The sequence below is a fragment of the Gekko japonicus genome, unplaced genomic scaffold (genome assembly GCF_001447785.1).
Source record: "Gekko japonicus isolate JY-2015 unplaced genomic scaffold, Gekko_japonicus_V1.1 scaffold954, whole genome shotgun sequence".
Lineage (NCBI taxonomy): Eukaryota > Metazoa > Chordata > Lepidosauria > Squamata > Gekkonidae > Gekko > Gekko japonicus.
Window position 1 is genome coordinate 632,484 of NW_015170304.1, and position 26,056 is coordinate 658,539.

General features: G+C 42.9%; 1 protein-coding gene across 3 annotated transcripts in view; it reads right to left on the reverse strand.

Annotated features, from left to right (window-relative positions):
* ATP11C (ATPase, class VI, type 11C) overlaps positions 1-26,056 on the reverse strand; it is a 118,982-nt gene that overhangs the window by 59,408 nt on the left and 33,518 nt on the right. For all 3 annotated transcript variants that reach the window (XM_015417978.1, XM_015417977.1, XM_015417976.1), the window contains exons 2-8: positions 19,502-19,621; positions 16,740-16,829; positions 11,246-11,326; positions 11,006-11,113; positions 8,593-8,721; positions 3,298-3,401; positions 2,015-2,065 (exon numbers count right to left, since the gene is read on the reverse strand). In XM_015417978.1, the coding sequence (XP_015273464.1) occupies positions 2,015-2,065; positions 3,298-3,401; positions 8,593-8,721; positions 11,006-11,113; positions 11,246-11,326; positions 16,740-16,829; positions 19,502-19,621 (683 nt within the window). The remainder of the gene's footprint in view (positions 1-2,014; positions 2,066-3,297; positions 3,402-8,592; positions 8,722-11,005; positions 11,114-11,245; positions 11,327-16,739; positions 16,830-19,501; positions 19,622-26,056) is intronic.

Sequence of the window (26,056 nt, forward strand, 5' to 3'; positions counted from 1 at the left end):
ACACCAAATTGGAGGGCAGGACAAGTCTAGTCATATACATGCTTCTTGTGTGGGCATACTCCTATATAACCGTGTATCAGACTGCAGAGGGATAATTCTATTGGTCTGTCTAGCAAAAGAAAACAAGGGTCCAGTGGCACCTTAAAGCCTAACACTATTAACTTCAATATGAAGTTTCATCAGTCAAAGATCACCTTCAGTTTATTGTCTCACACATCTTCAGCATAACCCCACTGAAAAATGTGGCTGAGGTGGGCTTTGGTGTAAGATAAAAAGTGCACTTTGGTGTCTCTGGCATGTGCAAGCTGCATCTCTCTGAAGCTGAGGTTTTTGCAAGATTTGGCAGCCTCCCTGTTCTTTAGAAAATTTGTGACAGTCTCTTTGCTGTTTTTGGTTTTAACGAGGGAAAGGCAACTTGCGCTGCACGCATTTGAGCAAAGGGTTACATCACTGTAGGGATAATTAGTAAAGGGGGAAAACCTGACGTTTTGGTAGCTGCTTCCCCTTAAATGAGAAAAGCACTTTCTTTGATTAGTATTCTCTGCTATGGGAGAATCATGCATGGTTGAGCCTGCTTCGATGGGGAGGGTGGGATATAAATCAAATCAATAAATAAATAACACCCACCCACCCCATTTTTCTTTGGACAAGTGCGGTTACCTGGACTTTCTATTCCCCATTCCTTAGATGTCAGCTAATACTTGCTTGGTGCTTCTTTGCTGGAAATTGTAATTTCCTGCCGAGTTAGCTGGTCTAAGGGCAGAGTGCTCTGTTGTTTGGTTCAATTAGGGATGGCAAGTGGGTTTTCTTGAAAACTATGTTTGTTGTCCTAAAATAACAACATTGGCTCAGCCTCTCCAAAAACAACTTTTACCTCCAAATATGCCTATTAAAAACTTTTCCTTAACCAGTCATATGAAATCAAAGCCTTTGGAGAGGAAAAGAAACTGCTCAATGTCGCTCACATGACAATGAAAATATTGCATTTGTTACAGAGGAAAGTCTGGCTGCTGAATTTTTGGGATAGCTCCTAGGTTCAAATAAAATTGGCTGAGGCCTGTTCTAAGTGACCTGCCATAGTCAAGAGACAAGCCACTCCGTTCTGGGACAATTATAACTTCCTAACATATGCTAACTCAGTCAGTCCTCACATATGTATTCTCAACAAGAAGGACTATAAATCCTCTGTATTTTCATGTATTTATTTTTTAGAACAGTATATTAGAATACTGAATGGGTGTCTGCTGTCAACATTACATCCAGCTCAAAATATACTGTTGTGCCCTCCACACACACCCAACGCTTCAGGGGAGATAATTAAGATTCTGTTACTTCCCACAATTAGAAAAAACACCTTTAGACATTTAGTTTTTCACTTTGCATAACTTAAACATCATCATGTTACATGTTAATTTGCTGTTAAATCCCTGTTTATAAGTTTAGAACCTCATTTACCATTCCAATGTATTTGAAAAATACATGCCTTACACATGAAAGCTCATACTTTGTAACTGTCTGTAAGCACATTACTATAGTTCAGCTAGTTGAGTGATCGCTTAAAAAGTTTTTTTTAGCAACATGAACCAGCAGCAATAACCAACGTGCACAGAAAATTACAGGATTTTGATCAGTTCAAGATCTTTGGGTCAGAGAAACAGTAAGAAGAAGAAGGGTGCATCTGTGGAAAATGGGTTTATTACTCTCCAGAAGCCATAATTCCTTAATAGAGCCTCCTTGTCAAGAGACAGTCTACCCCAGGTTCCAGATTTTGGGAGCAAACACCCAGCGTACTCTGCTAGTTGTTGCTCTAAGTTTACTACTGGTTTGGAGATATCTTAAGGGTTGATGGATCTATATTTTCTTTGAGATGCAAGGTGACTGTATACATCTTGAAAGCAAAATTACAGGAGATCAAAAATCAGGCTGATTGATGTCAGTAGTATTCCTTTGACCACAAGAGTCAAGCTTATTAATTTCAATTGACAATCAGCAACAAACACAACAGCTGACCAACCTGGCTACAGGCTCTTGGTTGTCATTGTAGATGTTAATTCTTCCAACAAACCTGCAACACAAGAGGACATTTGTTCTATGCTGTTTGGATTTGCACGGAGCCCTTGCAAGTACAATGAACAGAGGAAAACAAACAAATGAGTCAGTGAATAATGAGAACAGAGATAAGAATAGCAACTTTTATATTCAACAGGTGGGATCCAGAAAGACTTTTTCCCAACAGGCAATGTTAGTTCAAAAAACTGCATCTCCACAAAAGTAGCAGAGGCTGATCCAGGACAGGGAGTACAGAGGGCTGAAATTGTGTGAAATTAATTTATTCCACAGAATTTTAGATGGCCATCTAGTTCAGCCACCAGTTCAATGCATGAATTCTGAAGTTTGAGCATGCATTCCTGACACACTGTTGGCTAGCCTCTGCTTGAAGACCTTCAGTGAGGCCCCCCTAAGTAACTGGTTAAATTGATGAACTGCTCTTATTGTTCAGAAAGTGTCCCTAATATGTTCCTGAAATCCATCTTCCTTTAGTTCATTACTTCTAAACTTGGCCTCTAGAGCAGTGAAGTATGTTGTTGCCCTCTTCTATATGACAGACCTCCAAGTATTGGAAGAAAGCAATCATGATCCACATCCCTCAGTCTTTTCTTCTAGTTCCTTCAAACTTTCCTAATGGTACTGGTTTTTCAGACCATTCCTGCCAGCCTTCATTGCCCTCATCTGAATCCATTCCAAATTGTCTACATCTTATGATGCCCAGACATGGAGATAGTAGTTCAAGAGATGAGACTAGTGTGGAATAGAGTGGAACTATTAGTTCTAATGACTTGGATTCTATGCTTGTCTTAATGTAGCTTTAAAATCACATGCATTTTTAATTCTACAGTCACCTGTCAGTAAGCCGACCCACCATCTTCTCAGCACTTACTGGATCCTGGATCAATTTCAGAATGTACCAAAGCACAGCTGTCTTCCAATTCAGGCTGCCATGGGTGGGAGCATGTGACTCTAGATTTATGAACATCTAGCATCATATCCTCTTAATGAGGGGGTAACCCTAGCCAGAAAAAGGCCCAGATATTACCTGTGCGGCTTAGCCCCAGGATGGGGCATGAATCCAGTTAACACCTGGTCCCTCATACTCTTCAGAAGACAAAACCACTTGAAGCTGATCCATACACATACAGTGCAGCATCCTACATCCCAGCTTAGGTGTCAAACTTGGCTAGGGCCAAGGCAAGATAAGTGCTCCAAGTCAACAAGAAAGAAGCCCATCCCAGGACTTACTTGTAGAGGTCTGGCTGAGGCTGTTCACATTCAATTGTGGCAATAAGGCAATCTATGGCTTGGCATGTAGAGAGTTTGGCAGTATCCTGCACAGTGTAGTGAGTCTAGATGGAGGCAATAGTACAAATCAATAAGTAACGGTACTTTGAGAATTGTTTGCACAAGCGATGAGTTCAAAATTACAGAAACACTGGTTAGACAACCATCAGGCAACCATGAAAATTTTCATTTTACAGGTGATGTGTGAGAATGGTAAAAGACTTTCCACTTGCTTAGGGTGACACTAAAAGAGAAAGTCACATGGCCTGAATGAAACCATACAAGCCCCTCTTTTCCAGCACAAACATGACATTATAACTGAGTCCAATGATGTGGCTAGAATTCTCAAGCTATGGGGACCCAGTGTGCCACCAAAAAATAGGAAATGGTAATAAGAAGGGGGAGGGGTTTCCAAACAGAAAACCTAAATGTTTTGTGGAACACTGAAAAAAATAATTAAGTATATTCTTTTTTTTTTTGAACGAGTGCTGTTTTTAAGACATGCTTTTATTCAAAATATGTGTATTAAGAACATGTTTCTGCAAAACAATATAAAGTACTAGATAATGGTAATTCCTGTGTCTAGTGTAGACATACAGAGTATTTTCATGGATATATTTATTGCTTAAATGGGACTAACTTTGTCCAAAATTAATATGCTACGTACATGACACACAGCAAAATTAATATGCTATGTACATGATACACAGCAAAATACTATAAACAGCATGTCCAATTACATTTTAAATACTATAAAATGTAATTAGATAAGCTGTTAGTCCTACTGTAACGGTATCACATTATATCTGTCCAAATACCATGCTCTCTTTTGTTTACTACAAAATTTATGATTTCTACAGATGTTCATTTTTTCCCTAACTCTCAGATGGCAAAAACAAAGATATATATGCTGAGGTGGCACACAGTACAGTAGTTTGCAGTTCTTTCTTTAATAGTCATTGTATTTGCTCTTTTGCTTGTAAGGCATTTATACTTTTAAATTTCATAAATATACCAAACAGTATAAAGTTTATCCTGGCCTGGATAGCCCAGGATAGCCCGATCTCGTCAGATCTTGTAAGCAAAGCAGGATCAGGCCTGGTTGATATTTGCATGGGAGACCACTGAGGACGTTCAGGGTTGCAACACAGAAGCAAGCAATGGCAAACCACCTCTTGCCTTGAAAACCCTACAGAATCACCATATCAGCTGTGACTTGATGGCACGTTCGACCAACATAAATCTTATATACCAAGTTAAAAATAACATGATTTATGTTTTTTAAAGCACCAAATAGGTTTAGAATTGATGTGGAAGTATTACATATATTTCAGTGTAGTCCAAAACTTGCATGTTGTCCTGGGGTAGGGAAATTCAAACAGTCCCCTCCCACACACGGCTGCAAAAGTTCCAGAAATCTTAAGTCTCTGGGTTCAACTACACACCAAAGGACACCCCAGAGATCCTGACCTTGTGTTTCCCTCATCATGCTAATAAGGGAGAACCTGCAGAAGTTCATCTGAGGGTAGGAGATGCTTAACCTTCTCCATACTTGTGAACTCTCCTGCCTCTTCCTTGTAATTTCTGATCCATTCACTGCCCCTCTGAATCTTAATCAAACACAGCCGGAGAGGGGGGAAATGGCCTGAAGGAACTTGTGGAGACAACTGAATAACAGGGGAGGGCAACAAGAACCCCATCCTAATGGAGTTCCAAGTGCTCTCCTTGACAACCTGAGTCTGAAAAGACACACTTGCAGAGATAAAGTGCAGTTCCACCTTGAAAAATAGTGGTGGCCCTGGTGGAGGGGGTGGGGGGGAACAGTCTGGAGGACAGAAGCAGCAGAAGGCTACTTAACCTGGCAGCTACCACTTGGCATTTCTCCATGTTCTGAACAGTTCAGGCTCTGCTCAAAGTGCCTCTTGTCTTCTGAAGCAATGGGATCAGCTACTAAAAACAGGGCCTTCCTCAAGGTATCTTGGAAAGCCCACTCTGCTATTTTTTTGAACAGCTGCTGAAGACACAGTTGTTTCAAACAGACATTACTGCCAAGGATGCGCTGCTGATCATGCCGGAGGCAACTTGTTTTAATTACTCTATGTTCCAGTTGCCTGGGACATTAAGTTTAACAGTACTGACTGTCATTTTATTGCTCAAGTTTTCAACTAAGCCACCTGGTGAGCCTTTTGGCTATATATCCAGTATTTAATTTCTCACTTTACAATGCATGACAGAGGCATTGTGCTTATTATTTAAATTGATTTTAGTAAGTTTTGCAGCTACAATACCAAAGCTGGTCTATCTGGACTCCAAGCTCCCTTAGGGTCTTAGTGCTCGGAAAAGCTGCTTCTTCTCTGATTGCAAGAGTGATCTTTAAGTATCTCAAGCTGCAGTCCTACTTGGAAGTAAGTCCCATTGAACTCAGATGCCTAGTTCTGACTAAACGTGCTTAGGATTGTGGTAGTTATCTATAACAGGCTTCTTGTGTTCTGTGAATCACACAAACCACATTCCTTATGGATACCTTAAATCTGTTGGACAAGAATGCGATCAAATAACAAAATAGATTGTAATTCCAGCCTGTCCTTTTGGAAAGTAGATCCTCAACATGCAACTGGCAAACTGGCAGCTACTGAAACTAGTTTGTCTCTTTCCGAAGGGTGGCACAGTGGTGGAGAACATGCTTTGCATGCATAATGTCCCAGACTTAATCCCAGTTTAAAAAGAAAGACCCTGGAGAACTACTGCTAGTCAGAATAGATTTAGTGGACCAACTTAATACAGCTTCAAATGTTGAGTTTTTCATGAAAAATTGCATAGGTGGCAACAGGAATTCTGGTTTCCAAGCAGCTGGACCAGGATCTTTTTAAGGTAATCTGGTGACAGTGTTAAGTACCGATGGAGAAGCCTCTGTATCTCTGGGCTATGCAGATTGGATTCTTCTTTTAATTAATTCTAAAGCTGCCAAATAATCTAAAATCCACCAGTTTAAAAGATTCTATTTCTAGAAACAACCTGGGGGTTGTAAATCACTTCTGTCCCTGAGATATGTTACCATAATCCATCTTCATAAATAAAACTTGCCCGAATGCTTCCTGAGCTCATTATCTCTAAATTTCCCTCATTTCAAGCTGGGTGAGAAACAGCTCTATTGGATCAACGGTGGGAGATGATTAATGGCATTTGAATTACCGACGTTTTGCAACTTGAGGGTAGAACTCCAGGGCCTTACGCAGTTAAAAGAACTGGTAGGCTAATAAAAAAAGCATCAACATTTACACATACCTTCTCCAACACATCCTGTTCCTGTAAAACATGAAGCCTAGGGGCATGTTTGGAAGCAAGCACCAGTATAAACAAGACTTCTTGCCAAGTACTGATTACTTTTTTTTAATCACACCCTTCCTCCAAGGAGCTCAGGAGGTCATACATGGGTCTCCCTTCCTCTATTCTATCTTCACAGCAACCCCATGAGTTGAGTTAAGCAGACAAAGAGAGAGACACTAGCCCAAAGGGACCCAGTGAGAAGGTAGCTGAACATGGGTCTCCTCCAGTGTCCTAATCTGACACTCGAGGCATCACACCTCCTGAATCAATAAACATTCAAACAAATGTCTGGGTGTCAATTCTCTGAATTTTTATGCAACTATGAAGGAGCAGTAAGGAACTGCCCATTATTATGAAATATTTATAAACCACATTTCTCCAGACAAGCCAAATGCAAGGACGTTTACAGTATCAAAACCTACTGCAAAGCATGGCATTATCATATTACAGCAACTTTGGCAGCAGATTAAACTCCAATAAAAGCTGTGCTAAATCTGCAGTGAGCACTCTCTTTGAAGCCCAATTCAGAGCCATCTGCAGAAAGAGCCACCAACAAATCCAGGAGGATCAACGAAGAAGCATTCCCCCCAAGCATATGATTATGGACACAGTCTACCACAGACACAATATCCAGCAGGACAGCCCTCTCCGACATGAGCTTACCCAGATGTTGAGGTCATCTACCAAAGGCCCTGCTGTGTGTGCCATGGCAAATCACAAGATGGTCAAATGATCACATGTCATAAGGCTTTTTAGGTAGAGGCACCAAGACTGTGGAGTTTCCTCCCCTATGAGGCATGCCTGGTGTCTCCCTTCTTCAGGTTAAAATCTTCCTTTTTCAGCAGGTCTATCATTTAGCTGACTGTGAATCTGTGACAGTGGTTTTATTCCTTCCTTGGTCTGATGAAGCTCTGTTTGTGGGTAATGTTGCTTGTCTTACTTCCCTGACTGCTAGGCTGTTTTTCTGCAACTGTACTGTATTTTGTAAAGCTTCTGTTAGGGCTTAAGCTCCTTTGGGTGTTTGTTTATACCAAAAAATCAGAGAAAATGTTTTTTATTAATAAAATACATGCACTGAAACAAACCACTGGTCCATCAAGCCTGGTATGATCTATTGCATCTGGTAGATCGTTTAACTGGAGATGACAAGAGATTTAACGTGGAATCTGCTGCATAGAAATGGGACCTCTACCAATGAGTTCTATTACCTTCCAACTTTAGAGAGCTATCTTTTGGTCTTTCATCCCTTTTCAACCTGGATGTGTCTGAGAACTGACTCATATTTTTTGCCTAATGAAAAACTGCTGATGGCTGCTTTCACACTTTGGATAATGCACTTTCAGTGTATTTTAGCAATCGTTTGCTTTTCTTGTTTCACCCAGGAAAAACAGAGCTGAGCAAAGGTCTGAAGCTCCATACACCATCTAATGGCACACCTTCTGTGACCCACTTTAGCTAACAAACATCCACCAGATGATGCCCCGCCTTTCCATGGAGGCTCACAGGAGAGCCATGCAACAGTTCTGGTCTTGAGGAGCATTTTCTTCTTATCAATGATGTAGATAAGTAAAAAGCTGGGTTTTCACAAATCTACAAGTGCTGGTCTCTCTCCCATTAACATTTACTCTAAAGACAAAGCTGCATACCTGAAGGAATGTTACAATTAGGTCCCTAATCCCTAAATCAAGTTGACAGAGTTTTAACGACAGTAATAATTTGGTATACAAACCTCACACACACAAGTGGATATCTGCTAGATGACATGGAAATTTGGCATCTCAAGAACCTCAAATTTCATTTGCAGAATAAGTTTCTAGTTTCACATGAGAAGGCACTCTCAGAAGTGTGCCTGCATTACTATATTTCTTCCTTAGAGAAATCTGACAGACTATTTTTAGGAGGTCAGTTCAGATCACATAATTTGGTTACCTTGAAGTTTGATTCTCCATCCAGACTAGCTGTAGTGACATAACAGGTCCCATCTTTGCTACTCGATGCAAGAAATACAAGGTCACAGGGAAAGGTTTCACCTGTTATCACTTCTACTATGTCACCAACCTAAAAAAAATTCAAACAAATCATGTTTCTTCATAAAACACTACACTGTAACATAGCTATTCATGTTCGTCTCCATGTCTTAGAAAGAGAAGAAGCTTTGTTCTGGTATCTCTCTGTTTAGAGGGATACAGTCAAGCAGAACCTAGCACAAATCTTCCTATGCAGTGGCATTTTCCCTCTCCCTGGGCAGAAAGACTCAGCTGACAACAGCCTGGCCTTTCTCTGGCAGACAAAGGCATTTTTAAATCCAAAAGCCTGTGGCAGTTCATTCTTGCTGCCAACACTCAGGAGCTTGGGAAGACCCACCTGGGCATGTGGAGTAGTCCCACCATCCTTAAAGATTCATATGGAACAAAGTGTATGTACGTGGAGCGGGGAGTCTGTAGGGTATGACAGCAGTGGAGGTGAGGTTGCAGCAGAAACTGCCACCCACCCAGAATAGGCCACTGCCTTACCTCATTCTAAAACCAGTCATGCCAAAAGCATTCCCTGGCTCCCAACTGCTGACTTGTTGAATGAAAATGTGGGCCTTTTTTTAGCCTTTTTCTTCTGAAGAAAAATGGTTTCAGATGTATAGTTTTTACTGACTGTGCTTGGATGTGTTTTTTGTAATTATTACAGAAAATTCAAGTCTTATGGCAGCTTAAAGATGCAAGCATTTACTGGGGCAGACGCTCGCGGTCCTAATGGCAGCTGAAGGGCAGAAGGGCAGACAACAGAGTTGGGGTAAAAAAGGCTACCGCTTTATTGATTACAGCAACAGAAGCACTAGTGCTGGACAGGGTATGGATCCAGGCATCAGATGACCCACCTGCCATCCGATGGAAACCCACCCCCAGCCCATCTGCTAAGGGTAAACCTGAGATGGGAAGTGAAGTGGACCCACATAGACATACACTTCTGAGTGGATCCCCTGCCACCTGTGAATGGAGCCAAGCAACTACTCACAAAGCTGGGCATGCCGCAAACTGGCTCCATCCCCAAAACCTTTTAAAGGGATCCCCAACTGGGGGAGGCGGTCACACAAGTGCAGTCTCCCCACACCAAATGGATCTGGCCCAATGCCTAAAACTGCCAAAAGCTGTGACAATTAAACACATAAGAAAATTACTGCGTTACAGAAATGGAAAGCTCAGAGAGGATGGGAGGGGCTGGCCAAGTAGCCAAGTGGAAGCACCCAGTGGCTGCACAGCTTTAAATAGGCAGCATGGGTGGTCCCAAAGCAGGGCACAAAGACCAGGTGGCCAGCTATAGACCACTGGAGGTCAGCCACCAGGCACCTCCCGATGCAAGCAGCCCCACCTACATGGCTTGTAGCTGAATGGACTCCTGAGCTACCCGCTGTCCCCAGCCTTCTGCCATGCAGCCGCAATGGCAGCCCCGGGTAGGTCTTTTTAAAGCTAGCCTGCTTTAGTAGATGAACAAAGTGGATCTTCAGCTTGCACACGGTGAAAGTGTCACAGATGTCCTGTTTTTTTCTGTGACAGGCTAACTTGGATACCTCTCTGAGATTTGCTACCACGGAGAGCACAAAGACAACTAAAAGTTAATGCTGTTCTGTTTGGAAAGTCTCACTATACCCCAACAATAGTTGGCTCAAGGCAGGAGCAGGAGCAGGAGCAGAGAAATATTAAAATATACCTTTCTTCTTGGTTACCTTCTAGACTATTGAAGGGTTCTGCAGTTAAATACTGCAGAACCCGTCAACAGTCTAGAAGGTAACCAAGAAGAGATGTATATTTTAATATTTCTCTGCTCCTGCCTTGAGCCAACTAAATCCTGCCTGTTCAAGTTCTGCCCACTCTTGATGGCAATCTGCAGAACAGGCCTCTCTGACCTCTTTACATGCATACACCCAAAACACACCTACTTAGTTGTTTTACAAGAGTTAATACTGAGTTTGCCCAAACAATAAAGCTCTAGAAAAGAGGAAGGTTTTAAACCAAGTTTTATTACGATGGCACAAGTGGCAAAGACATTCTTCTTCAGACACAAAGAGTTCTACGCCATTTAGAAGCTTTAGTTGCTCTAAGTTCAGAAATACTTTGCACCATTGCAATTTGCTATTATGTTGTTTGGTTCTGTCATTATGTACTGTTTGCTTGCTTTTGTTTTTACCTTTAGTTTTATTGCTGATTTAGGCATCTGTGACATAATTTGTGACATCTGCTTACATCTGTTTCAGTGGTAACTAATAAAATATTTTTTCCCCAGGGGAAATAGTTGCCAAATGTCCTTCACAGGAAGTGATCAAAGCTCTAGGACAGTTCCCCACCTCCATTACCTGGACTGTATCACAGTCCTTCTTCACACGCTTTCCATCCTCAATCACTAAGACTGTGCTTTTGTTGACTTCCCGGTCTGCCCTGTGCCGTAGCCAATCCTCATAACCCTGAAAGAAGAAATGAAGAAAAATGCAACCAGGAAGCAAATAAATTACAGGGTGGTGGCCAGATTTGCTGCATGGGCAATTTAAAGATCTTATAATCCTCTTTAGAAAGAGGGAGAAAGGAGTGTGGAATACCTGTTTAATAGCTGTAACAATAATAACGAAGAAAAGAGGAAGTCCACTGGTGACTGGGCTCGTTGGTGTATCTACTATGACCTGCAGAGAGGGAAGGGAAAAGTGCCAAGTTACTGAATCTTTCTATGACACTAATGAGTAGTGAGAGTCATTAATTTCACAACAATCAAACATACACAAGTAGTCACCAAAAACTGATATTCAGGGGAAAGAGACAGAAACCCTCAAAGTGGTCACAATGCAAAGAATCTCCAGCTGTTTATATAGTAGAGATACATCTCTCAGACACTGATCCCACTGGGTATTCCCTGCTCCCACTTCCCTGCTCAAAGTCTATCATCAAATACCTTGTGAAGAAATCACTCTAGGTTTCTGAAAGCATCATTTGAGGCACAACTTCCAGCACATACATGGGCAATTTGGAGCAAAAGTGTTATTTTTGTATAGACAGTTTTCTTCTGGTCCATATTTAATCCACGTCAAATGCCAATAATGTACCACAGCCTGTGCTGCCAATGGAAATTTGTGGACTATCCCAGGAAAGAGTTCTAGGTACTGGATCCCAGGTGGCAAACTGAATGTATGTGGTAATAACAACTTTACCTGAATAGGAGACTGCCTGGAGTTCTGTCTATACCACAGAGCTCCATCACAGAAGAAAGGCAGGATACCAATGCAAAACCCCCCAACAACCCCAAATTCAAACTACTAAATGTGTAGATGCCCACCTCAGGTGGTCAGCATACATTCCATGGAATTAGTTCATTGGAGCTCAGTTAAACCAAGTTCTTACTGAAGTCCTTCTAAGTCAGTGGTGGCGAACCTATGGCATGGGTGCCAGAGGTGGCACTCAGAGCTCTCTCTGTGGGCACGCGTGCAATCGCCCCAGCCAGGCCCAGACCATCATTAAAGTGTCGAATTCTGAAAAAGCCATCTTTAGACCCGACCGAATTGGCTAATTATCGGCCGGTGTCTAGAGAGGGTGGTGGCATTACAGCTACAGAGCTTTCTGGAGGATGCTTCCGTCCTCAATCCCTACCAGTCCGGCTTTCGCCCTGGTCACGGGACGGAGACTGTGCTGGTCGCCTTGACTGACGATCTCTGTAGGCATCTGGAAAGGGGCAGTGTGGCAGCACTGGTGCTGTTAGATCTGTCGGCCGCGTTCGATATGGTCGACCACCAGTTGCTGACCCCCCGCTCGCCGACACGGGGATTCAGGGGCTTGCCCTTCAATGGTTTGCCTCTTTTCTCCAGGGTCGGGGACAAAGGGTGGCGATAGGGGACCAGCGGTCCCGGAGATATCCCCTTGAGTGTGGGGTGCCTCAGGGGGCCGTTTTGTACCCGATATTGTTTAACATCTACATGCGCCCCCTTGCCCAGATTGCCCAGAGTTGTGGGCTTGGGTACCATCAATATGCTGATGACACCCAGCTCTATCTGATGCTAGGCGGCCGGTCGGACTCTACTCCCGATGACCTGCATCGGGCGTTACAAGCTGTGGCTGGTTGGCTCAGGCTGAGCCGGTTGAAACTAAACCCGGCAAAGACGGAGGTCCTGGGCCTGAGTCGGATCAGCTCAGGGTTGGGGCTCCCTCTCCCGACCTTTGATGGGGTTCCGTTGGTACCAGCGTCGGAGGTTAGGAGTTTGGGGGTGCGCCTGGACTCCTCTTTAACGATGGAGACCCAGGTGGCAGCCACTGCCAGGGCAGCCTTTTATCATCTTCGGCTGGCTCGGCAGTTGGTCCCCTATCTTAGCCGTGAGGACCTGGCCACGGTGATCCATGCGACGGTTACCTCAAAGCTAGACTACTGTAACACTCTCTACATGGGGCTGCCTTTGTCGCAAATCCGGAAGCTGCAGCTAGTGCAGAATGCTGCAGCCAGGCTGTTGATGGGCCTCTCGAGGAGGGACCACATTCAGCCTGTGCTGAAAGCGCTGCACTGGCTGCCGATAGCGTACCGGATTCGCTTCAAAGTGCTGGTTTTGACCTTTAAAGCCCTTTATGGCCAGGGTCCACCCTACCTGAGGGACCGCCTTTCTCCATATGTTCCCCCAAGGGCACTACGGTCGGGGAGTCGTCATCTCCTGGAAATTCCAGGCCCGAGAGATGTTAAATTTGCGGTGACCAGGACCAGGGCGTTTTCGGTGGCAGCTCCTACCTGGTGGAAGGAGCTCCCAGAGGAGATCCGGGCCCTGCGGGACCTTTCTCAGTTCCGCAGGGCCTGCAAGACGGAGCTCTTCCGCCAGGCCTTTGAGTAGGAGCCACTGCCACCACTATTCCACCACCACCCCTATGCACTATCGTATTACCAGCATGACTGGATCCCACTGGAGGGACGAGGCGTCCGGGCATGATTTGGATGACAAGATTTCAAGAAGCTACCATGGAGGTTAAGATCTACCCATCTTGGCTAAACTTGTAAACTTGTATTGTAAACTTGTAGCTGTATTTTATTATAATTTATTGTTTTATATTATATGTTTTATTGTTATAATCTTGGCACATAGTGCCCCTGTAAGCCACCCTGAGCCTTTGAGGTAGGGCGGGATATAAATCCAAACATAAATAAATAAATAAATTCTCTGGGATTGCTTTCCTTACTTTGTTTGGATCATCTTAAGTTAATGTATGAGTTTTTTTCTAAAGTAAAACCTCAGTATTCAGGTTAAATTGCCGTGTTGGCACTTTGCGATAAATAAGTGGGTTCTGGGTCACAGTTTGGGCACTCGGTCCCCAAAAGGTTCACCATCACTGTTCTAAGTGCTAAACAATGGTGGGTGGGAGAATCATTGGGAGATGATGTAGCCAAATATGGTGAAATGCAGTGGCTAGAAGACTGATCAACGAATTGTGAAGTCCCCAGATCAAATCTCATCTCTGCTATGAACTCACTGGGTGACCTAATGGAAGCCATTCTCTCTTAGCCACAAGCCACCCTTGCTCTGCAGTTTATTTTTATTTTATTTATTTATTTAACTTTCGATTTATATACCGCCCTAACCCACCCAATGGGGGTCTCTCGGCGGTTTACAACTTGTAGTGCTAATCACTTTTATGGATCCCTAACTATGGGCACATTCTCAGGGGTTGGGTCAGCCTACCTAGCACCCCGGTGGTGGCGGCTCTTCCTTCAGGGTTAATAATCCTGGTCACCCTCCAAGATTGCTTTATGGATCTCAAGACAGCACACAAGCATTACATATATCCTATGCTTTATTACGTCTTCAGAATAATTGGGGCAGGGGTGATTTGGGTGGCTGGCATTCACAAAGACCAAAAGATGGAGAACTTATTGCATGCATTTCTCAAAAGATACTAACACCCATTCTGACTAATCTAGGTCATAATTTGACAGGACTTGCTACTGCTTAGCAAATACATCCATGGCGGAGGGAAGGATTCTGGGCCAAAATGTTTTATTATGTACAGAATAATAAATCTTGGTGCTTGGGAGGGACAACAGTGGGAGGGTTTCTAATGTCCTGGCCCCACTGGTGGACCACCTGATGGCACCTGGTATTTCTGGCCACTGTGTGACAGAGTGTTGGACTGGATGGGCCTTTGGCCTGATCCAACATTGGCGTATCTTATGTTCTCTTATGTTCTTATGAATTACAAGGTTCCTTTTTGTGATAGCCAAGGTCAATTAAAAAAGAGAACTTGGCACAATAAAGCTTTTTTTTTTTGCTTCCAGAGACCAAGAATTTAAGCGTTTCTACATGGCTGTCTCTTTCTCACACACACCCTCTTCTCTTGTAATCTTCATTCCCCCCCCCCGAACGTTCAAGATATCATATGAAGACATAAGAAAACAAAGAGGAAAAGAGCATCAAATTTTCTGAATTGTTATCAAGAAAAAATTTCTTCCAGCTCTGGTTGTAGTCAACAGTGGAACAGTCAAACAGCATCTGGGGGCTGTAGAATTATTTCCGATTGGCTCTAGTTCAACATGACACTCCTTCCAAGTTACAATTTCACGGGCATTTTGGGAGATTCCAGTTCATTGTAGCAAACCAATCCATACCATATTAGAAAGAAGCAACTCAGTATCTTTGCCCCTGGAAAGGTTATCCATAACTCTGAGGATCTGCAATTAGCCCTTATGGCTCACTGCAGGATTTACGATATCTGGAAGAAAAGACTAAGGAGAGCTGTCTCAGTGTTATTGTTTTAATTAGCTAGAGCTACTTCTGTAGAGATCATTAATGTCTAATCTCTGAAACTAGGAGGACATGCCAATTCATGAACTGTTCCATTTTCAGAGCAGATGGGATTCAGCTATTGTGACTGCAGCAACCGCAAACTCAATACACCCTTTAGCAATGCCTGATAACACTCAGCTTATGGGGAAATAGCCAAGTGGTTTCTGTTCAGCTAAAATACCAAGGACTTTAAGGTGATAAAGCCCCAAATTCAGTAACAAAATCTGTAGACATATTTCCAAATGGAGACTTCGTTAATAACGCTTAGCATAGAACTTGCAGTGTTCAAAACATTTGTTGTGGTCCTTACAACAGCCTTGTAAGGTAAGCCAGTGTACTGCATATTTGGGGGAGGGGGCAAAGCCAAGAGAGGAGCTGTATTAAGGCAAATTAACAAATTTGTGACAGAAGTGAGATTTGAACTGATGACATTTCTGAGCCAATGGACTTCCCAGAGCAGCCAGTGCTGTGCTGTGCTTGTGAAGCTCTCAGAAAGCTGAAACCCAGCAATCAGCTGGTCGGCACTGGATCCAGATTCCTACTTCTCCTTACAAATTGGAACAAGGCCAAAGAAGCTTCATCTTATGAAATCAGCAGGCTTTCAGATTTTTTAAAAAGGATTTGTGTGCACAGGCCTGGCTGTTGGGACTAGGAAGGGAATATATATATGCAGTACTCATTTGGGTCTTCTATGTCTATTTTTCCCATTCACCTACAAGAAAATACAGCTTCTGGCTAGATAAGGGCAGTATCTGAGCTCCTCATTTCAACAAAAAGAAAACCTACATCCCAAGTAATTAAGAATCATTATAACTGGATCATCTGAATTTCAACATTAAGCCACATCAACAATCACAGGTGCAGATATTGTTATAGCTTGTGTTAGTACAACAACACATCCCCAATTCCTTATTAAGAATGACAGTCTAGCCCTGACCTGGATAGCCCAGGCAAGTCCGATCTCATCAGATCTCAGAAGCTAAGCTGGGCCGCCCCTGGCAAGTATTTGGATGGGAGACCTCAAGAGAATACCAGGGCCAAGAGGCCAGAGACAGGATAGCAAGCTACTTCTCTGAATGTCCTCTGTGCCCCAGTAGGAGTCACCAGAGGTTGCGAATTCCAGGCATGGGTGCAAACACACACACACTGCAAAAGTATCAAATAGATAAATAAATAATAAAATGACAGTCTAATATTCATTCTGCAAAACAATGCCGGATGCTTTCATTGCTCTGTTCCTAAAATAAATCACTACTTCTGGCTTTTACTTCATCTGCAAAAGAAGCCTTACCTGTACAAGAAAGATGATAAGGAAATAGAAGTTGGCAATTCTTCGGAACTGTTCGAAGAGATTCTTTGGGAGAAAATTCCAGACTGTGTACTGCAAGATGAAAGCACCGATTAAGATCAGAACCATGAATACAACCAATATGGAGACAGAACACCTACTGACAGTTCATATTCAGCCAAATAATGAAGTCAACAATAAATTTCTAAAACGTACTTTTAAAAGGAAGGGGTGGATATTAAAGCCACCCCCATTGAGGGAGAATGATGTGTCATACTTTATACACACACACACACACACTATCACCAGGAGTATGCCCTGCTTATTTTATTCCAACATTTGCAAGGTGGCTAAGTCAAACCCACAAATCAGTTAAATATTCCACAGATGGATCCAGGATGCCTGACACATCCTAAAAAGGTCACCTCTGCTGGCTACATAGTGGCAGGGCAGTTCAGCTTCCATTAGATTCTTTCATAAGACCAGGACTTCCTGTCTTGAAGTAATGCTTGGAAGTAAGGCGGGATACAAATTGAAAATAATAATCAATAATAACTAATAAACAAGTAGGTGAAGGAGTTTTATTGGAAATATTCCAATAAATTTATTGGAAATTTATTGGAAATATTCCAATAAAACTTCACTACAACATTGAATGGTATAAATTGAGCCAACTTCAGAGGACGGCGGAAGACAGGACGGCCTGGCGGGAGCTGGTCCATGGGGTCGCGAAGAGTCGGACTCGACTGTGCGACTGTGCGACAGGTGAAGGAGAACATACTGGAGATTACTTTAGCCACCTGACTCATACCTGAATGGTTTACAGGTCTCTACCCCAAAACTCCCCTTCTGTGATTTTTGTTATAAAAATCTCTGTAAGTTTTTAAATTCCCTAAGCATCTGGTGAAGTGAGTTCTGACTAACAAAAGATTGTGCTGGAATAAATTTTGTTAGTCTTGAAGGTGCCACTGCCACTGCATTTGTGTTAGTGACTGCTCACTCACTCTTCCATCCCTATGTCAACAATAAAACAGGAAGACACCCGATGAGACTAGGCAAAGTTTGATTTACTGGATTGGACCCCACAGACCTCTTCCACTAATGGTTGTGCTTTCCTCTGGTGCAAGTAGCCTTTGCCTCCCAACAGAGCCTCTTGGGTAAACAGAGAATGTGAAAGAGACTGTGCAAAGGATCTGCAGGATCCATCCCACAGATTTCTACCCTGTGCCTAATAAATGTCCAGTGTTGCTGAACAGCCATAAGTACATCAAATCTACACCCACAATAACCCACAACCACAAATATTCCAATAAAACTTCACTACAACATTGAATGGTATAACATTATAAACACAACAAAAAGTTTCTTTAAAACCCATAACTTGCAAGGGAGCTTTGGAGCTCATGTCATGGGTGCTTTCAGTGGACAACAGAGGGACCAATCCGTTCACAACAGGGTCAAAAAGCAAGGCTAAGGTGATACAGGGATATGAACCAGGACCAAGAAAGAAAAAGAGATTTAATCCTTCCATCTGTTAATGGTTTTACTCCCATCCCCCCATCCATTTCAAGTTGCCTCAGAAGGAGAGGAAGAAAGGAAAGGCATTTGTATTTTTTCTATTTTTAAAAAACAAACAGTAATATGTATGTGTGGTGGGGGTGATGGGTGTAACTGCACAAGAGTGGAATGATTTTTTAAAAAGAACAAAGAAAGCTTCCCTGCAGGGACCAAATTTGAACTGTGGCCATGTGTGCAGGGGAGCACTTACACAAATCTCAGAGGCGTGAACAGTCAAACACTTTCACAAATGTCAGAGGTCTGTTCTCTATCCAACCCACCCTTCCCCCAAAATATATATTTTTAAAAAACTTATAGAACATGGTGGTGATTCTACAAGAGAAGTCTTCCAACACTCCAATTGAGCTGCAGGGAAAGACTGCAGATAAACTTCCCTGAAAGAGTACTGATTATGGACAAGACTCCCAATATGACTGACAAACTCTGGGGTTTCTGTGGACACAGAGATGAATCCTATGTATCACAAGAAGAACAGCAATCATGGACCTTTCTGACCAACCCTCTCCCCATTGCAACCTGTTCTGCTCCCCAGAATATTTATTTATTTCAATTTCTTAACTGCCCTTCCCCACTTGCATGGGGCTCAGGGTGGTTTACAACAACATAAAATCCAATACAATTTTAAAACTAGTTAAAACTACAGAATTCAGAATTAAAACATTCAACACAGATATTTAAGCATTTTGAGCAAGATGGCATATTTAGCATTTAGATCTTCATGGGAGGGAGGGGAGGGTGCCGGGCAGATGTAAAGGTCAAGGTTCAAGAACAGCAGGTCAAGAATACAGGTCAAGGTTCAAGAACAGCAAGGACTGTGACATTTAGGTCCTCAACATGATTGAGGAATGGGTGCGGATGTTTCAAGCAGAGCAGCTACGTGCATGAGTGGAACAATGCTTCTTATGATCTACTAAGCTAGAGATGTAAAATGCAGTCCAATTCAGAACAGCCTTTTAAAAAGAAACCAGTTCAAACAACACAGTTCCAGCCATCGTATGTCATCATTCTGACAACAGCAAATATAGACACTGATGGGGCAACAGGAGTACTTTTTGCAGCTCCTGCTTTGAAGTGCATGAGCAAAGATGGTTTATCGGGATTTAAGTTTAGGAATGCATTCATATTACGCATCAAGAACTTGCATGCATCCATTGATGACGTTGTGTAGATTAACAGGTCAAGCATACCTTGGAGGAGATTATCTTGTTGTCACAGAATTTCTGGACAACATAAGCCTCTGTTTCAGAAACCGGACGGTGGCCAACCAGGATGGTCCGTGTCCCAACGCGTTTGTCTTCCCCAATAAACTGCAGGAAAAGAATACAAAGGTCACTATGATAAACGATTTAAAAAGACAAGAAGTTTCCCCATGTTTGAGATGCTGGGGACTGTGCTGATCTGTACTGGAGGTCCCCTGACATTATAATGCATAAGGAAAACTGTGCTCTGTGGAAGTTCCACAGGTGCATGGAGCAGCAGTGGAGATCTCTCCCCCTCTCCCCCTCTCCCCTCCCCCCTCTCTTTCTATGACAAAACACTGTATTTCCATCCTCCAGACTTCTTCCTTTTACAACATTTGGTGGCAAAAATGCACTTTACAAATTATATCCTGTGTGTTACAAGAAGCAATTACTTTCCAGAACTACAGGACAACTCTACTGAGAGTTGGCAGCTCAGAGCTTCTTTGAAGGAAAAAAAAAAGTCCAGCTGTCTGCAAAAGTGTTTTCCAACCTATTTTAGGAAAGTTGGGGGAACCTCAGAAACTTATCAGAGGTTCTTTAAAGAGAAGAACAGTAATGATATGCATGCATCTGTGAAATGAAGAAACTTGATCTACCAGTTAAGCCCACTATATGCAGCTGCAAAGGTGTGCCGGCTACATTCTAAACCATCATCTCATTTGACAAGGCACACTAAAACATGTTCCCAAATTCTGCATAACCATGCAGGAATTCTGTATCAGACTGTCAGGGCTGCCTTGACTAGCTTCCCTGAAAGCTGTAAATTTGAAAGACACCAATTTATTTTTTATAAATAATTTTTAAAAGGTCAAATAGGCACGAACATACAGGCTCTGACTTGCAGTCCATCATATCCACTATACCATCTCCATCAACAGCAAAGCAGATTCAGAAGGATGTACAAGGGCTTTAAGGAGATGACAGCAGCATCATTTAAACCAGTAGTCCAAGTCTGGCTAATGCTCCAAGGCATTTTTATACCTTTCCCCCAACAACCTCCCTGTCATGCAAACTATTTCACTTGTAACTCTAACATGGAAAACATTGCTCACAATGAACAACCTTTTCTGCTCAATGCTGGGCTTGAGGACAGTTAAAAATAGTAATTCATGCATCTGGAGGCACACATCTTTCACTGCCTGGGCCTTCATACTGGAAACTCTCAGGAACATCCAGTGTCAGATCTGTAGTATCAGACAAAGACCTTGAAAAGGGTTGTGATGTGGGGCCAAAAATTCTTGCTTTCTTCCTCACAATCCAGGGTCAACTACACATATAAAAGATTAAAATAAAATGAGTGGGTATATCTAAGAGGGGGAAATCTGTCCTCGGTATCTCCATTTGGAATTCATACTCCCTCTGACATTCTTCAGCCTACACATTATTTACTTTGCTCGCTTTGAAGCGCATTAAACTCTCTAAAAAAATTACCAAAACCTATGTAGCAGTATATTGCACATTCCAGCAAGAACCTTGGCCACTATTTCAACAGAGCCAAAGGGAAAATCACAATTCAGTTTTCAATTTGACCCAAAGATTCCTCACATACTGCATTTATGCCCCCCTTTTACCACTTTTCTGCTTTCTAAAGTTATCTTAGAAGCTACTAGACGTTTAGAGACCAGAACAACATTGCAAGTAACAGCAGTTCTATTAGAGAATTACAACATACCCTAACCTCAAATACTGGCCACTTTCTTAAGAAAACAAAAAAGTGCCCAAAGGCTGGGATTGAGGGGCCAGGTGAGTTTCCAGGGCTGGAAAATGTCTACAACCTAGATGTAGCAGCTGGAAACTCTATCCTGCATACCCCTCGTAATCCCAAATCATGTCATTATTGCAAGCGACAAACCCCTCAGACCTAAACTTTGGGGAAGTCATAGTACTGAATGTTGAGAAAGAAAAGAAATACTTAACCTCTTTCCCACTGGCCACTTTTTTGCTCAAAATCACCCCTCAATTCCTGTTCAAATTCCCAATCACCCCATGAAGTCCTTTCAAAGAGTAGCGAAGTAAACACATATACACAACATCAGTGAAAACTATCAGAACTGACAAAACTGGGGCAAAATAATTCTTCAATCCCTTTGAAACAGAAGGCTAACACCTCCTTGGATAGGTTTATTTTTCTTTATTTATTGTTTTATTTTTCACATTTATATCCTGCCCATCCCGTATGGGCTCAGGGCGGGTCACAACAGTTCAATAAATACAATACAATTTAAACACATTAAGACATATAAAATCAATAGTCATGCTTGCCATAGGGAGAATCCAGCCCATGTAACTAAGTATGGCCGGTTATCAGTAGGTGGGAGACCGCAACCTCGGGGGGGGGGGGCATATGTGGATGCCCGCTGCCTCAGCCAAAGGCCTGGCGGAACAGCTCCATTTTGTGGGCCCTGCGGAATTGAATAAGATCCCGCAGGGCCCTGATCTCAATAGGAAGCATGTTCCACGATGTGGGGGCCAGAGTGGAAAAAGCCCTGGCCCTGGTTGAGGCTAAGCAGATGTCCTTTGGGCCAGGGATCACCAGGAGATGTTGACCCTTGGAGCGTAATGCTCTCCGAGGCATATATGGGAAGAGGCGGTCTCTTAGGTATGTTGGTCTCAGGCCGTATAAGGCTTTGAAGATAATTACCAACACCTTGAAGCGGATCTGGTACTCAACTGGCAGCCAATGCAGCTGACAGAGCCCATGCCGAACGTGAGCCCGCTCAGGCGTCGACATCAGCATGTGCGCAAACGCATTTTGTACCAGCTGTAATTTCTGGATCAGCTTCAAGGGTAGGCCTGTGTAGAGCTAGTTGCTGTAATCAAGCCTGGAAGTGACCATTGCATGGGTCACTGTAGCTAAGTCCTGGGGGGAGAGATAGGGCTTCAGTAGCCTGATCTGCCTAAGATGGAAAAATGCAGATCTGGTGACTGCAGCAACCTGGGCCTCCATAGATAAGGAGGTATCCAGTGTTACTCCCAGGCTCTTCACTGACTGGGCCGGCACCAGAGCTGTCCCAGTGTGGGAAGCCTGATGCCCACCTCCAAACCCCCATGACCCAGGTACAGGACCTCCATCTTCGATGGATTTAACTTCGATCAACTGTGCCGCAACCATCCAGCCACAGCGTCCAAAGCCTCAGCCAAATTTCCAGGAACAGAGGACAGATGACCGTCCATTAACAGATAAAGCGGAGTGTCATCAGCATACTGATGGCAACCTGGCCCATAACTCCAGACTAACTGGGTGAGGGGGCGCATATAGATGTTAAATAGCATTGGCGAGAGGATCACCCACTGCGGCACACCACATCCTAGTGGGTATCGCAGGGAGACCGTCTCGCCCAGCGCCACCCTCTGTCTCCAACCATGGAGAAATATATACTGCCTTTCTTCACCTCACAGCAAACCGAAGGCAGAGTTTCTAAGTCTGCCTGCAACAATCAAAAAGGTCCTTCACCTCCCATAACGTTTGGAGAAGGGTCCCCAGTTGCTGATTGTAAAGCATGTATGAGGTTTAATTAGGGATGCTACTAAATTTCATGATCACGCTGCCAAAATTAGATATTACTGTTATTACTGACCCTGGTTTTTGCATCAGTTGTATAATGCTGCCATAAAAGAAACAAATTTACTTGGAACATCAGCAACTAAAATTCGCAAACAAAAAAGGCTTGCAAAGACAACAGATGAAAACAAAAAGAAATAAAAGAGGGCATATTTGTCAACCACCAGTTGACCCAACGTGAAAATATGACCAATAAAAAGGCTCCTATACTGCCGAGCAGTCTGAACAGACCAGACTAGCCAGAACTTGTCAGAGCTCAGAAACTAAGCAGGGTTGGCCATGGTTAGTATTTGGACGGTAGACCACCAAGAAAGGCTATGGTTGCTATGCAGAGAAGGCAATGACAAACCACCTCTGCTCATCTCTTCCCTTGAATACCCCACAGATCAGTTGCAACTTGACAACACTTAATTATGCTGCTCATTACCTGAATTCCCAATATGTATATAAAAACATCTTCTACCACCAAATATCTGATAGCTTACATCTAATGGCTCAAACACCTTGAATAAACCTAACTCCCAAAACATATATCTATCTTCTTGCAACCCAGTGCTGTCTGTCAAATAATCTCACTCTATTACCTTCTGGCAAGTGTGCTGTTTAGTTCTGCATCAAGCATCATATCTTGAGTCCACCCTAAAACCCAAAGGTTGTGGCACTTCACTAGTGCACAAATGGTCAATTCCCCAACAAACACATGGCACAACCCAACCAATATTGATTTCAATGACAAGTGTCAAGCCCTGTGTTCCAGAGCCATGCAAGATAACAGAGGAACAAATTTAATTTCTTTTTTTTTAAAGCAAAGCAGGAAATGTGCGTTTAAAATATATAAAATACATAGATCACACCTGGAAAATGTGTATTCCAAGTTTTTAAAGGTCAGTTTTCACATGAACAAAATTTACTCAAGGATGGGGGGGAGACTTCACAGCAAGGCCCTACTAGCATTAAAAAAAAGACTAGAAGGGCAAAAGATCCTATTTACAAGAGTTTAATGTTCTCTTGAAAATCAACTGAGCTGGTTTACACAGTGATGGGGATGCACACTAGCACCAGAATATGGATTAGGAATTTGGATTCAGAATTTAGAATTGTGGAGTTTGGAATTGTGGCCCTTCAGGCTCAAAATTAAGAACACTTGAGATTTCAGAATATACAGAATTCTATTAAGGTCATTTCATTAATTTTATTTCTTTATAATGTTTTTATCCTGCCTTAGGTTTTTTGTGAAAACTCAGCATTAAAAACACAGCCAGAGTATAAAAACATAACTCACTGAAGCTAACACACACACACTACAAAAATGGTCTTTAAAATGGTGTTAATTAAAAGCTGAGCTAAACCAAAATGCTTTGGCCTGGCGCCTAACAGAAAGTAACTTGGCACCAGGTGAGCCTCAGGGGGGAGGGCATTCCATAGGTGAGCTGACATTACTGGAAAATCCGTGTTTCTGGTTGCTACCCAACTCACCTTGGTAGACAGGAGCATGGAGAGCAGGGCTTATGAGACAAGTGGTGGGCTGACCAATATGGAAGGAGGTGATCCTTCAAGTACCTTGGCCCCAAGCCACTTAGGGCTTTAAAGATAAGAACTAATGCTCTGAATTGTGCCTGGAAACAAATGGGCAGCCAGTGCAGATCTTTCAGCATAGGGGTGATATGATCCCTGTATCAAGCCCCTGACAATAACCTGGCTGCAGCATTTTAGACCAGCTGGAGTTTCCAGACCTTTTCAAAGACAGCCCCACACAGAGCACTTTACAGTAACCTTACCTAACCTGGATGCAACCAGAGTATGGATTACCATGGCCAGATCACACTTTCGAGGAACTAGCACAAGCTGATAAAATGTACTACATGCCATGGAGGAGACCTGGGTCTCCAACTGTACGGGCAAGATCCACCAGCACCCCTGAGCTACAAACCTCCTCTTTCAGGGGGAGCGCCCCCCCTCCAGGACAAGCTGACTCCACTGAACTTGAGCAGCTTTTCTATTAACCAACAGTATCTCAGTCTCATCTGGATTGAGTTTCAGTTCTTCACGCACCTTTTCAGTACTTCCACAGACCCTGACTTAGCCAGAAAGGACAAATAGAGCTGGGCGTCATCCTCATACTAGTGGCACCTTATTCCAAATCCCCTGATGATCTCTCTCAAACATTTTCATGTAGATGTTAAACAACATAAAGCAAGAGAGAACCCTTCAAGACCCTACAACATAAATGTTATGGGTATAAGCAGCAATTTTCCAGCACTACCACCTGAATTTGGTACATCAAATAAGAGAAGATCTACCAAAGCATGGTACCTCCTACTCCCAACCCAGTTAGCCTCTCAAGAAAGATACCATGGCTGGAGGTGTCAACAGCTACTGAGAGATGCACAAGAATCAACAGGGATGACAACGCCCCCCTCCCCAGTGAAAGTCATCAGTCAAGAAGACCAATAGTGATTTCATTCAAAACCCTGGATTGAAATGGGTCTAGATAATCCATCTCCTGCAGGATCACCCAAAGCTGTGAAGCCATCACCTGCCTGGGAAATTTTCCTATTCAAATCTAAATAATTTTTGAAAAATTTCAATAAAATTAGCAAAAGAAGCCAAAGACCACACTTACAACCCTGGGCCTTGTACAAGCACTGGGGTTTGTCCATGTTTCGTACCCCACACTTAGCCCATCTAACATGATTGCTTTGCAGCACAACAGTCCTGACAATGATAGATAAACATACTATATTAACAACTGTTGGGTAGAAATTTTCCCATGGGAAAAATATAACACTGGACAATTTTCCACCCCACACCACTAGTTGAAATTCTTCAATTTTCATTGCAGTTAATGTGGACAAGCTGTGCAGGACATGTCGGCTAATGTTAGGTCATTTACAGGTTTATATAGGGGAAGGCAGTAACTCAGTTACTCTCACCCTAAG